The sequence below is a fragment of the Theobroma umbraticum genome, unplaced genomic scaffold, assembly GCF_002168275.2.
Source record: "Theobroma umbraticum cultivar Fairchild unplaced genomic scaffold, ASM216827v3 scaffold_204.0, whole genome shotgun sequence".
Taxonomy (NCBI): Eukaryota; Viridiplantae; Streptophyta; class Magnoliopsida; order Malvales; family Malvaceae; genus Theobroma; species Theobroma umbraticum.
In genome coordinates, this window is record NW_018397267.1 from 3,608,250 (window position 1) to 3,622,360 (window position 14,111).

The window sequence follows — 14,111 nt, forward strand, 5'->3', positions numbered from 1 at the left end:
TGATATATATATATATATATAATATTATTACTTTTATAATTATCCTTAATCACTCTTCATGTAAAATTTTAAAATCGTTATTTATTAACCATTTCAAAAATATTTATGAAACATTCAATTTGTTGAAACAACCTTTATAATTTCTATGACTTATTTAAAAAATTTAAAATTCATGTAAATGTTCTCATGAAATTGAATTCAATAACCAATAAAAAAAATTACCCAACCAAAATGTTTCGTAACATTCAAATCAAAGTACCGACCAAAAAATGACAGGATATATTTTGAAGAAGAATAATATATTTTAATTAAATATGTATATTTTGTTTGAGATAATGAAAGTTCTACTAATTGTCACTTAATTAAAAGTTGCACCTCAATATTCATCAATCAAAAATACTTATGTTAAACAGACAAATTTAATACCCTTTCATAATCATTAGCATATGCTTATCTAATTTCTTTTTTTTTTTCGGAAAAAATGATTATTAAATTCAATTCGCCGACCGACTAAAATACGAAATTTGAAACTGCAACATTGTCCTACTTCTCAAGATTATTTAAAAAGAGTGAAAGTTTTGTATACAGTGAAAAGTGATGCATTACGTATTTGATTGTTTGAAAAAGAAAATTTTAATCTTTAGGGAATCTTGTTCACCAATAATTCAAGAATTAAAAAGAGAAAAACACATCATTTACTATACACAAAAGGCTTCAATTTTCTCAAATATTTTTTGTCCGGAAAAAGCTGAACAGCTTGAAATTATTAGTATAACGATGATATAATAAAAAATAAAACAATTGGTACATAAAACAATGTTATCATAATACCACCCACTTCTATTATTTTTTCTCGATCAATAATAATATTTAAATTATATAAAAAAATTGGATTATTGAAAAAATATAAAAACAAAAGTTTGTATCCCAATAACATAAAAGGAAGAAATATTGTTTATGAACATAAATATGTGCTTAAAATCTTGTAACTTAGCATAATTGAATGGACTAAAATGAAAAGAAATAATAATTTGGGAGAATAATTAAAAAGTCAATTAGTAGGATACTAAGTTACCTAACCTATCCTTATTTTTTTTTAGCAGTATCTTTTAATATAAAAATGAGTTTTTAAGAAAATTTGATGATGTCAAACTCATATTCAATTTTCCCCCAGATTTGCGTCAAAAACTTATTTAAAAAAAACCTTTTATGATGTCATTAAAACACATTTATACGTCATCAAAGAGACTAAAATTTTTCGAGTTCTTAATTATAAAAAGTCTACATTGCATTATCTCTTTAGTTTGGTAAGTTAGATAAGTGATGAAGATGACATAGGTTCAAGTTATAATAGTTGTACTTCTTTTTTATTTTTCTTTTAATAAAAGGAAAAACTAAGGTGCATGCAACAAGAAAGCGTAGCAGTTGGACTAAGGACTAATTGCACAATTACCAGCAATGCGATTAGGCAGAGCTAGACTACTATTTAAATACATGTGCTTGGTCTTATGTCTGGCTGCAAATCCTTCGCTGATCTTTGTATCCTCGGCCTGATAGCTAGACATGGCAGAAATTCATCAGATGCAACTCGATATCACAGGTAAGGCGGTTTTCTGGAATGCTGACTGAAACATTCTCTTAGAAGCATGACAGGAAGTCCATAACATGTTTCTTTGCTCTTTTCTTCCCAAGAAAAAGTGCAACTGACAGAGTTGTATAATTGCAGACATTGAGTGAATATATTACGACTAAGATTTCTAGTTTTCCTTTACCAAATATTGTTCTACTGCAATAGTAATTAGGTTAAATCTTCAGCTACCTTGAAACATGTCTTCTTCCAAACAACTCCAAGTTTGTTTCTGTATATATGGAATTTATCATTCATATGATCAGATGCCACCCTACATATTTGTTTTGTAGAATTGTTCATATTTTATGTTTTTGACAAAATCCTATGGAGTTTAGAAGCATTATTAGCGGGGGTATGGTTTCGAGAGGGAAGGGAAAGGGAAAGGAAAAGGAAAAAGATGCAATTTGTAAACAGCATGTGTCTGTTATTCATAGAACTAAACAATGGTTTTACATTTGCCAGATCGAGAAGCTAAAGAAAATCCAACCGAGCATATAAATGCTACCAACCACATAAGAAGATCTCCATCTAGGAACTACAAAAGGTGGCTCCTGATAGTTGTCTATACAATCTTTCTCCTCTGCGGCCAGTCGGTAGCTCTAGTTCTCTGAAGACTTTACTTTGAGAAAGGTGGAAACAGCAAATGGATGGCAACACTTGCCCAACTTGGAGGTTTCCCTATTCTACTCCCTTGCTACTGCTTTCTCCTACGCAAGACTCGCACTGCAAATAACATTATTACCCAAATCCACCATCCTTCCTGAAGTTGGTAATATTGGTCTATGTTCCCCTCGGGCTTCTTTCAGCTGGAAGCTGCTATCTTTATTCAGTTGGGTTACAGTACCTTCCTGTCTCTACAGTTACTCTCATTACGGCATCCCAGTTGGCCTTTAATTCTTTCTTCTCTTATTTCCTGAGTTCACAAAAGTTCACTCCATTCATCATCAATTCTCTAGTTCTCCTTACTAGTTCATCTGTTCTCCTGGTAGTAAATAATAACTCTGGAAAGCCTGCTGGAGTCTCTAAAGGAGAGTATGCACCCGGGTTCATTTGCAGCATTTGTGGAGCTGCAATTTACGGTTTGTTGCTTGCGTCAGACCAGCTCGCTTATCGAAAGGTACTAAAGAGGTAAACATTTTAAGTTTTCCTTGATGTTATAGTATATCAATCAATGGTTGCATTATCCACAATAGTGTTGGGATTATTTGCTAGCGGGGATTGGAAGGGATTGAAGAGAGAAATGGAGGAATATGCACTGGGGAAGGTTTCCTATGTCATGACTTCGCTTTGGACTGCTATGGGTTGGCAGGTTTTTGCTATTGGTACTGTAGGATTAATTTTTGAGGTGTCTGCCCTTTACAGCATTTGCGTAAGTACAGTTGGTTTGCCTATTGTTCCTGTAATTGCTGTCTTCATTTTCCATGATAAAATGGACGGGATAAAGGGAATGTCCATGGTGCTGGCTATTAGGGGCTTCATTTCCTATGTTTATCAGCAATATCTGGACCACCGAAAGCTGAAGATTGAAAACAGAATAGCCAGTGACATTTCTGAAGATTTCTCTCCTGGAGAGGGTAATCATGCTTAAACCCAGCTTTCTACCAATATGTCTCTTCTTGTTGCTAGTTTATTAAAGGTTATAGACCGGAAGACAAATTCCTATCAAATTAATCTATCCTTGATCGGTTGATCAATGATTGTGATGGAGATTGGAGCTTAGGCTTACAATTCCCAGCTGTTAGAAAGCTTGAATGCTTGATACACAATGTTGCAGAGAGGCTTACAGCAATTGCATCCGCCATAGCCTTCAAGTAAAATATGTACTAAGGTGTCATGCTTCATTTCTTTATAAGAAGCGTCGCCTGTTTCCTGATTCCGACCACTTTCCAAATGTGTTAAAAAGGCATAAATCTTTTGTGAGCAGATAATTTCTCTCTCTCTCTCTTTCATATTCCTTTCAACTTCCACTTAGCAAGTTGCCGGTGAGGTGATGATCTACTTTGTGTAATAATCTTTTCTTTTCTTTTTGAATGGTCAAGATTCTCTCTTCCTGGATGCTAACAGAAAAGGAAGTTTTCAAAGCCATGCGTATCTGTTACAAGACATATTCTTGAGTCATATATATATATATATATATATATATATATGCTCGAATGCTCTACTAAAAGAACATGGAATTGATGAAGGTAGAGCAGTACAGGGGAAACGAGAAGGCATGGAAAAGGGCAAATGAAAAGCATGATTAACTTGACTGGCCTGTAAATAGTCTAGGAATATAACGAAATTTTGGGTTTTCCTCAGATTCTCTTCCCATAACGAAGTGAATCACTATGGCCAAATCTTACTATATATAGATATATATCATGCATGGATGAAAAAGTTGGTTGGTGGATTAGTGATAAGAATAAAAGACGTGAAACCTGACGTTAGAATATAATCTAACCAATCTAGACAAAGGAAGATCACGCCATAGCTGATGAATGGGCGAAGCCGAAGCAGGTGCAGTTGGTAGAATCTTTATCTTCGTCTTATGACCGATAATAAGTTAATAATGCTAATAGTAGAAAACTTAGTAAACAAGAAAATGTTCACGTCCCCTTTCCTCAAATTGTCATAGTAACATGCATGTCAACTAGCTAAGGTGACAAGAGGGATCTCACCTAGGGGCAAATTCTTGTTTTACTTTTTGTTTTTTGAAAAGGAACTCCTCACTGCCTGGAGCAGACTGTTAGTGAAAACCATTTTATTGGTTGAAAAGAAATTTTTTTTTCTGTTCAAAACCCAATTAATGGGATGGGAGCATCGTATTGGGAACCAATGCCTTCGGGCGTGTTGGCTTACCAAAAGATAATGAGATACGGTTCTGTTCTCTACTCACATTCTTCGGCTTTGCGTGGACCGTGTACACACAAGGGATCGTGGCAAGGAGATTACGACTTTACGTCTTTACCCAAAGGAATTTCACTGTAACAAATTGGAGTAAGGCCCAATGGGTTGATTCCCCATTCACGTTCAAGAATGGCAAGCTATGCATGTACATGGTTTCATTGTCATTTGAGTACGAGTCTATAACATCTCTTCAGCTGTCCTTTTTCTTATAACTTGATCTTCGAGGAACTTCTTTGTCTTTGACATGGGAGAAGCTCCGCAACTGCAACACTCAATGATCACAGGTTAGCCAGCTTTATAAATATTTGGGAGAAGATCAATTAAAAGAATTAATAGAACCGATTTCTTCCTTTTCCCTTTTCTTTGTTTTGATTTCTTATTATGCTTTAAAAAATTCAACAGGCTTGCTAATCTCTCTGCTCTGCAAAATAAAGATTTGGTGGCTGAAAAAGAGAAACAATCGTATAATATATCATACAGTCAATTGTTTTAGGGAAAACCAAGTTCATCAGAAACATTCATTGATGCTCCCTTTGTCAATCCTTTGTTTTTTACCAGTTCAGGAGACTGAAGAAGGGGAACCGAAGGAACATACGAAGGCTTCAAATCAATCAATAGCGCCTAGATTTAAAAACTGTAAGCAATGGCTACGGATAGTTTTGCATGCACTCTTTGTGCTTTCTGGCCAGGCAGTTGGTACAATGTTGGGAAGGCTGTACTTTGATAAAGGTGGAAAGAGCCAATGGATGGCCACACTAATCCAACTGGCACGCTTCCCAGTTCTCATTCTTTACTATGCTTCTCACCACTCAAAAATTCAACTGCAACCAGCACTAACACAAGGCCACCATCCGCCATGATTCTTGTATCAGTTTATATCTCCCTCGGCCTACTTGTAGCAGCATACTGCTTTCTTTACTCGACCGGATTGCGGTACCTTTCTGTGTCTGCATATTCCCTCATTTGTGCATCCCAGTTAGCTTTCAATGCTTTATTCTCCCATTTCCTCAATTCCCAAAAGTTCACTCCTTTCATAGTCAATTCTCTGATCCTTCTCACCATCTCCCCCATCCTCCTTGTGTCTCACGGTGCCTCTTCAACTCCCCGGTAAGTCTCAAGAGGACAGTTTGTGATCGGATTCATATGCACTGTTGGTGCATCTGCGGGGAACGGATTGGTGCTCTCTTTGACTCAGCTCTGCTTTCGGAAGCTTATAAAAGGGGATACACTTGCAGCAGTCATGGATATGATAATCTATCAGTCACTAGTAGCGGCAAGTGCTATCCTGGTGGGACATTTTGCTAGTGGAGAATGGAAAGGTATAAAGGGAGAAATGGAAGAATATGAACTTGGAAAGATATCATATGTCATGAATTTAGTATGGATATCTATATTATGGCAGGGCTTTGCCATTGGAGTCACAGGACTGATTTTTGAGGTTTCTTCTCAATTTGGCAATACCGTAAGTGCTCTCGGGTTGCCTGTGGTTCCAATTCTAGCGGTTATCTTCTTTGGTGACAAAATGGATTGTATAAAGGTAGTCGCCATGGTTTTGGCTATCTGGGGCTTTCTTTCATACGCCTACCACCATTACGCTGATGACCATAAGTCGAAGAGTTTACTCAAAAACATAAATGAATGAAGCTCTAAAAGCTTCCTCTGGTTGAAGAAGTGAGCTTTACGGCGCATCCAAGATGTAGCAAAGAAAATAATGGTGATGTACTAAAATAAAAAAAAATTTGTCCAATCAGGCACTAATTGCATGACCTTGACTGATGCCTTTGATGAGGCATATGGTTTTCATGTTGTCGTGAAGCTGTAAATATTGCAAATGATGGAATAATTACTGATTGCTGACTAATTGACCTTGATAAAGCCATGCCTGGGACAGCCACAACCTTCAAAATTGCATGTCATTCATGCAAATTTTTCATGTCTCTCTCAGTCACCCGCAGGCCAATCAAATCCAAACATCCACATGATTCATTTCTGCACAAAATTTATGGACACATTAGCCATCATCATCATCCAATTAATGATATGTTGTTACAGACAAACGTACTTCTTAGGCATGGAATGGATGGATCTTTTCTTTTGAATTCTTTTCTTTCTGGGCAATGGGAGTACTTGCATAGCCATTATCCACATTTTTGGTGGTATATATATATCTACATTTTTCTTTGGTATAAACTCTCTGTCTCCCTCCCTCCGTCCCTCCCTCTCTCTCTCCTTCCTCCCTGGCTGGCTGGCTGGCTGCTTTTGGAACTTCTTCATCTTTGATATGGGAAAACCTCAAGAACTGCAACTCCATATCATTGGTAAGTCAGCTAACTCCACTCATATAAAGATCAGGGAAGCAAACTACAAAAACCATTTTATAATTAGCTTTTATCTTCTGTTTCATCCAGAAAATCTCCTGAATGAAGAGATCGACAATATAAAATTCTTGAACAAGACATTTTTTTCTTTATTTTGATGTCAAATTGTAGCAACTTAGACAATTCAGTTCTCTTTTTGCCCAACTTTAAGTCGCTAAAATGGAGTAAAGCTATCAACGAGCTCAAGCACCGTTTACCTCTCATCAGCTAAATTCCCGATTTTAAGCTTACAGAAAACAGACACTAATTTTCGCATCATCGAGGAAATTCTCACTTACCTTAAACTCTTTATTTCTTCCCTTACCTTTAATTCATACTGTTATAAATCTTCTTGCCATGAGATAATGCAACATCGTTAGCTAAAATTTCATTTGATTGCAACTTTTATTACTTACCTTTTACTATTTATTTTTATGTTTTCAAATTTTTTCACAAAAAAAAAAAATTAATGATAGAAACAAAATCATATTTGTCTGAAACTTAACAAAGAATTAAAAAAAATACAATACACTTCACCTATACCCTTTATAATTTAAACTTTTCCCACATAATACAGTAGGTTTTTTTTTTTTTTCAATTAGTCGCTTGTTATTCTTTTCTCAATTAACACTATAAATAATTTCGGCTCTCACAAAAAGTTATCCCACTAGTTTTGCTCTATTAAATTAAAAAAAAATCATATAGACTAACTTTGAATTAAGAGTACTTTGATACTTTTATAAGATAAAAGTAACGGCTCAACCCTTGTGAAAACATATATTATCCATAAGCTGCTATATTATTGAAAAAAAATATCCACAAGATGCTAATTGAGGGCAAAAAAATCACAAAATATTAGGTAGAAAAAGTTTAAATCACAGAAAGGGTAAATAAAGTTTACCCAAAAAATACTAATATTAATTGGGACAATCACACAAATAAAACCATTTTCTTACTCATTATTTAACCATGAAAGTTAAACCTTAATTCTCATATCATCAAAAATTGTTCATGGCCTTTTTTTAAAAAAACAAAAGGCAAAGGCAACAATCAAGAGTTAGCAACCAAATTAACACCTAAAAGAACTTGCACTTTCTCTCCCCCCCCCACCCCCCGGGACTTCCAACAAATTTATTTTGATAGCTAACTGCTTTTTACACTTCCCAGGTTCCCAGTTCAGATGCATTCACTTTGCATTCAACATGTATACATATCAAACCATGGTTCTTCACTTTTAAGCTAGTCGGGAAAACTCAATGGCAGAGATTTATTTTTTAAAGTGTAATACAACATATTAGAGTTCGCAGAACATACAAGATTTTCTTTTAAAAAAAAAACCACCCGTCATTTGACAAATTAGTTACTGAGTCCTTGAATAACAATTATGCTAATGATTTCTAACAGTTCAAGAAGTCAAGGAAGAAAACTCACCTCAGTATCTGAATAGCAAGAATCTAACAAGCCCTGAACCCAGAAACTATAAGTGGTGGATCTGTATCATCATGTATGCATTCTTTGTACTGTTCGGCCAGTCAGCATCCACACTCTTGGGACGCCTATACTATGACAAAGGAGGGAAGAGCGTATGGGTAGCTACACTTGCGCAACTTGCAGGCTTCCCAATCCTCATTCCATGTTACTGCCTCTCACCACCTAAAAGTTGCACAACAAATGAGCAAACAAAGCAGCCATCTGCCTTGATACTGGCAATAATCTATTTCTCTTTTGGTATTTGCCTAGCAGCATACAGCTTGATGTATTCTATTGGACTCTTATACCTTCCAGTATCAACTTTTTCCCTCATTTGTGCATCCCAATTAGCCTTCACTGCTCTCTTCTCATTTTTCCTTCATTCACAAAAGTTCACTCCTTTTATAATCAATTCACTAGTTTTACTAACCATCTCCTCCACCCTCCTGATATTTCAAACTGATCCAGCAAGCCACGCTGAAGTCTCTAAAAGAAAGTATGCAATCGGATTCATATGCACTATCGGTGCGTCTGCTGGGTATGGCTTGATGCTTTCTCTGACACAACTTGCCTTCAAAAAGCTTCTAAAAAGAGAAACACATGCAAAGGTCTTTGAAATGGTGATATATCAGTCAGTGATTGCCACTTCTGTTGCCATAGTGGGGCTCTTCATCAGTGGAGAATGGAAAAATTTGTCAGTAGAAATGGAGGAGTTTGGACTGGGTAAGTTTTCCTATGTGATGACCCTGACTGAGACGGCTATAGCTTCAGAGTTTTTTGTTGTTGGGGCTATAGGATTGATTTTCGAAGTGTCTTCTCTCTTCTCCAATGCCATGAGTGTCTTGGGTTTGCCTGTTATCCCAATTCTAGCTGTGATCTTTTTCCATGAGAAAATGGATGCAATAAAGGTAATTGCTATGGCATTGGCCATATGGGGCTTTGTCTCATATGTCTATCAGTGTTATCTTGACAATAAAAGCTCCAAGAGTGTATATAGAAGTGGCAGTGAAGTTTCAAAGAGTCCATTACTTGAAGAGGTTAGTTAATGGATAAGTTGGGCTTCCACAGTTCCATATGAGATTGTCATTTTCGGCAAAACAAGAAATACAATCTCAAAAGTAATCTTTCTCATGCTTCTCTGTTGAAAGTTAAACATACCAAAGTCCAAAAATAGCACTAGGAAACTACATACAATTACATACTCTGTATGTATTCTCAGTTTCTCATACTATTTTCATCCAAAATGGCTAGGGTTGAAGTATGGCTGTAGTAATGCTTAACAAAAGCAGGCTGGACCAAGCTAATTGGTATTGGAGAAGAAAATAAATAATCTATTCTGTCTCACTAGCCTCATTCTATAATAGGAAGTTTAAGAACAAAAAGCAGGAGGGAGTTCAAACAGAAAGAAAACAGAACACCATGAAACAATGAGAGATTCCAAAATGACTGGGAAGATTAGATAAATGAAGCTAAGATGTTTGTTGCAATCATGTCAGATCAACCCATTATTGTTACGTGAAATAGGGAAAAGAAACATGGTTATGTTCAGCAAACAACAGAAATGCTTGTAAACTCAAGCTAAACTCATTAGCGATCAGCATATCATAAGGTTCATTGAAGCTCATAGTTAGCAAATCAAGCCAAAGCCCTTAATCAGGCTTATCCAAAATTATTGAAGCTGGAGTATATGTCCTTAGTGTAGGTTGCATATCACAAACCAGGAGGCATTACTCAAAAATGAGCTCGACTGAAGCTGCTCAAGCTTCCCTTATACATGATAATCCCTTACTAGTTTGTGACTAATATTAATAATTTCCCTAATTAAGGAACTCTCAGTGTTCCAGCCAGCCCAAAAAAATTCAATTTGGCCATGCTATGCTACATGTTTGTCCAAGATAAGCTCAAGTACTTCAACAATCAACCCAGCTCAGGCTGCTCACATCCTAGAAAACATGTAAATGTTCGAGGGAAAAGGAGAAGAAAAAGAGGGGTTGGAAGTTTGAATCCAAGCTATGTAGAAATTTTTTCATATTAAGTAATAAATTTAACAAAATCATGGAGAGAAAAGTTGAAATAGAAACTTATTTGGTTATTCCTAAGAAGTCCTTTGCCAACTACACCCTAAAACCAAAAAATATGCAACAATGTTCCTCCATATAAAGTTGAAGAGATTAACAACAACTTAAGAGTATTGCTTTAAAATTTGGAATCAAATGGCAAGTAATATATCTAAAAAAGTTTGGGCAAATAATAGACACTAAAAATACCACAATCACTTGAAAGGTTCCAGAAACTTGTTACCAATTTAAGAACTTAATGTTCAAGCAGTGAAATCATATATGCCAGCAATTTATTAATTAACATGGTCTTTGTTAAAGCGCAAGTGTAGTGTTACTATCAAAATTTTGAGATAATCCATATCATATTCTATCATTCTTTTTGTCAAATATCATGGTCCACATTAAATCATGTTGCAGTAATCAAACTAACCCAACAAGGAAATACTAAAATCCTAATGAAGAGAAAGAGAAAAAGAAACTTTAAAATATAGAATACAATATTAAAACAAAAATCTTTGAGGTTAAGTGAGAGTACCCATCAGCAGTGGACTTAATTAACTACATCAGGCAACCAACATAATGAGCTCGAGGGTATTTTCTCTGCAGTTGTGGCCATTGCACAAAGAACTGATCCGCAATCCGTAACTTGTAAAGCAACAAACCACTTAAAGAGAGCCTTTTTACTCTTGCAATGCTCTCAACATAAAAGATGGATGACCATCTAATTCCAACCACCTGCCAGCAAATTTACAAGAAAAATGGCTAGCTCCAATCATCTTAGATGTAGAAATGTTTGAGCATTTAACTTTATCTGTCTTTCTTTTTCCCATCCCATCAGTTTTATCAAAGAGAGAAAGGCAATACAAAATAAAATGGATAAAAGGGAAACATGCAAACCTTGAAACTGAATGCAATTACACATAGAGGAATACAAGTACCAGGGCCATTGCAAAGAACCTGCAGTTAAAGTAGAGTTTATAACAAGAAACTTGATTATTTTTCATTTAGGCTAGAACATGAAACTTGATTCAAGCATCTATTTTAAGTAAAAACAGCAACTAGAAGGGGAAAAGAAGTTATACAGAACGGAATAATACCACTTGAGGTCTGATTTTAATCATCAGCCACAATGCATGAGCCAGGGCCACTAAAGTTGTCCAAACAGAGGTTACATATGATTGACCAACTTCCCTGCTTCTATAGATCTGCATGAACTCGGCAGAGATTTCCTTGACCCCACTCTGCAGTTGCAATAAGTTTAAGAAGCAAACCTTTTGTAATCAGCAAAACAGGAATATGAAACACAATCCAACTTCTCAATAAGAAGCACAACTAGGGAAGCCATGCCCTCCATCCAATGCCAAACTGTTTACGAATTCACATTTTACAAAATCACTAAATATACAGATAGCAAAATGGAAGTACCAACATAGGAAAGCAGCCAAGATGATTCAAAAAAAGAAATGACAACCAAAAAACTTGCAATATCTGCTATATTATTAACGAAATTCACATCCAAGGGTTAAAAAAGGTACTAATAAGAATATTATACCGTTGATTAATAATTCAACGTATTTTCATTAAATAAATAATATATAAATAGTATCCCCATGAACAAAAGACCACATTAAACAAACTGAAATCGTATGGAGGAAAGGCAATAAATCAAAATCTTAATAGCCATTGATAACAAAGTCAGAAGTCGGAGTTGCAAAATTTACCGAATCAGCCAAAGAATTCTCCAACACACGAGCTTTCTGAAGACTCATATTATCAGTAGCAGCGGCTATATAAAACCTCGGCGTAAACTTGTTCTTTTGCAAAACAAACAAGAGATTAACCATCTCTGCCGTGTGTCCTCCTATACCGAGAAATCACAAACCAACGATCATGATTAAACATCATAAAATCAACGGCAATTAAGAAAAAAGGAAAAACAAAATTTGAAAGCACCTGAACCCAAAACAATGAGAGTGCTGAGAGGCTGCTGCGAAGTTCTTTTTCTCAGCGGCTTGCAGGTTCGCCAAATCACGTAGAGAATTCGGACTAAAATAATTGCAATAAAGGTTATGAAACAAGTGATTGGAAGGTTGGAAGATATACTGGAGAAGCAACAGCTACTGTTTTTCTCCATTTCTTGAGCTTTTTCAACAAAACTACGCAAGGAGGAACTCTGTGTGGATAAGAGAAAGAATCAGAGTAGAAGATTTGATTCAAAATTTTAATCGTCGAAATAGAGAATCAAGAAGGATTGAGAAAGGAACTTTTTGGAATGGATGCTTCGAAATCTAGGGATCAAAGAATTGGAATTGTGCGCTGGAATTGGAACGAAAAATTGGTGAAATTGAAAAATAATATCACGATGATGAAGAAGAAGATTTTGACAGGGAAACAAAGGAAAAAAATGGTAATGAAGTTAACAACTTGCAGCACTCCCAGCGTTTCCCGCAATTCCACTGCGTTGCGCTCGTTATTTCAGCGCAATACGTTCCCAGCTCCCTTGGACTTTTTGTTCTGTGAATTGTTTGGGCCCAAGGGCATCACTTATGGACGGCCCAAATAGCCCTTAAAATATGGGCTCTAACTCCACCAATTTGGGCCTATCCACTCGTCAACATAAAATCCTAAATATGCAAATGAAAATTGCAAAGAAAATAAAAAAGTAAAATGAGACAAAAAAATATTTCCAAATAATTATAGATGGTGAAATCCCGTATCTTATTGCAACATAAAACGCATTTTCTATTGAAATACTTTTATGTAAAAGGTTACATTTTGCTATATTTACCTATAGTATTTATTTAAGATGACTATATATCTTTGTGTATATTCAGATAAAAGAACCAACTATAAACTTTTTGTGAAACTTTATAATTTAAACATGATAATCTTGTATAAGACAATACAACATGATACAAGTTAAAATAGATTTGAGTTTAAATTACTTGTGTTTTATGAATTAATTATATTAATACAAATAAAATACAAATAAATTATGTATTAACTACGTCAAACACACTTACTTTGTTTAAAATTTAATTAAAATGTAATTAGTTAATCATGTTATCATATACTTGTGACTCATTTATTTAGTTGTGGCCATGTGTTGTTCAAACATGTTAATACAAAATTAAGATTCATTTATTGATCATAAAAATATTAGTATTTTTATTATGATTAAGATTTATTAAGGTTAAATTTAATTCTATTTGAAAAAAATTATGATATTTATAATTTTTTGTTATTAATTTGAATAATAAATTATATTTTATTTTAATTGTGTTAATTATATACATTGTATAAATATATTATAAATTAGATAAATTTTAATCATAGTAATTGTTGTAAACAAATTGTTTTGTGTCGTATAAAATTTAATAATCATATTAGTTTTGTCATGTTATATACATATTTGTACACACATTTAAGATTCTTACACATTTAATTATTTGTATTATGTATGCATTTACGTTTATAAATATATAACTATAAATATTTTATATTTATACAATATAATTAAAACACGAAAATATTAATCGTTAAATTTATTTTTTATGCCTGATAACATAATCATATTTTTTTCTTCTTTTCAATAAAATTATTCCAAAATTTTCTATAGGAAGAGCAAAATGATGTATCATAGACTACTAAACTAGAAACGTGCCATGGCTTAACGAATATTTCATTAAACCTCTAAATCCGGCT

At 34.6% G+C, this 14,111-nt stretch overlaps 2 protein-coding genes and 2 pseudogenes across 2 annotated transcripts; 3 read left to right on the plus strand and 1 right to left on the minus strand.

Annotated features, from left to right (window-relative positions):
* Positions 1-1,563: 1,563 nt before the first annotated feature.
* Positions 1,564-3,218, plus strand: LOC110423844 (purine permease 21 pseudogene; annotated as a pseudogene).
* Positions 3,219-4,034: 816 nt separating this feature from the next.
* On the plus strand, positions 4,035-6,505 carry LOC110423843 (putative purine permease 10 pseudogene; annotated as a pseudogene).
* A 26-nt stretch (positions 6,506-6,531) lies between these two features.
* Positions 6,532-9,690, plus strand: LOC110423841 (putative purine permease 10). Its single transcript, XM_021438240.2, has 2 exons — positions 6,532-6,837; positions 8,281-9,690. Exons 1-2 carry the CDS (start codon positions 6,801-6,803, stop codon positions 9,390-9,392), a joined length of 1,149 nt encoding a protein of 382 aa, XP_021293915.1. The 5' UTR covers positions 6,532-6,800; the 3' UTR covers positions 9,393-9,690.
* Positions 9,691-10,737: 1,047 nt separating this feature from the next.
* On the minus strand, positions 10,738-12,875 carry LOC110423845 (UDP-N-acetylglucosamine transferase subunit ALG14-like protein). Its single transcript, XM_021438242.1, has 5 exons — positions 12,360-12,875; positions 12,128-12,267; positions 11,504-11,647; positions 11,304-11,363; positions 10,738-11,141 (listed from the first exon to the last, which is right to left on the minus strand). Exons 1-5 carry the CDS (start codon positions 12,538-12,540, stop codon positions 10,965-10,967), a joined length of 702 nt encoding a protein of 233 aa, XP_021293917.1. The 5' UTR covers positions 12,541-12,875; the 3' UTR covers positions 10,738-10,964.
* Positions 12,876-14,111: the final 1,236 nt, after the last annotated feature.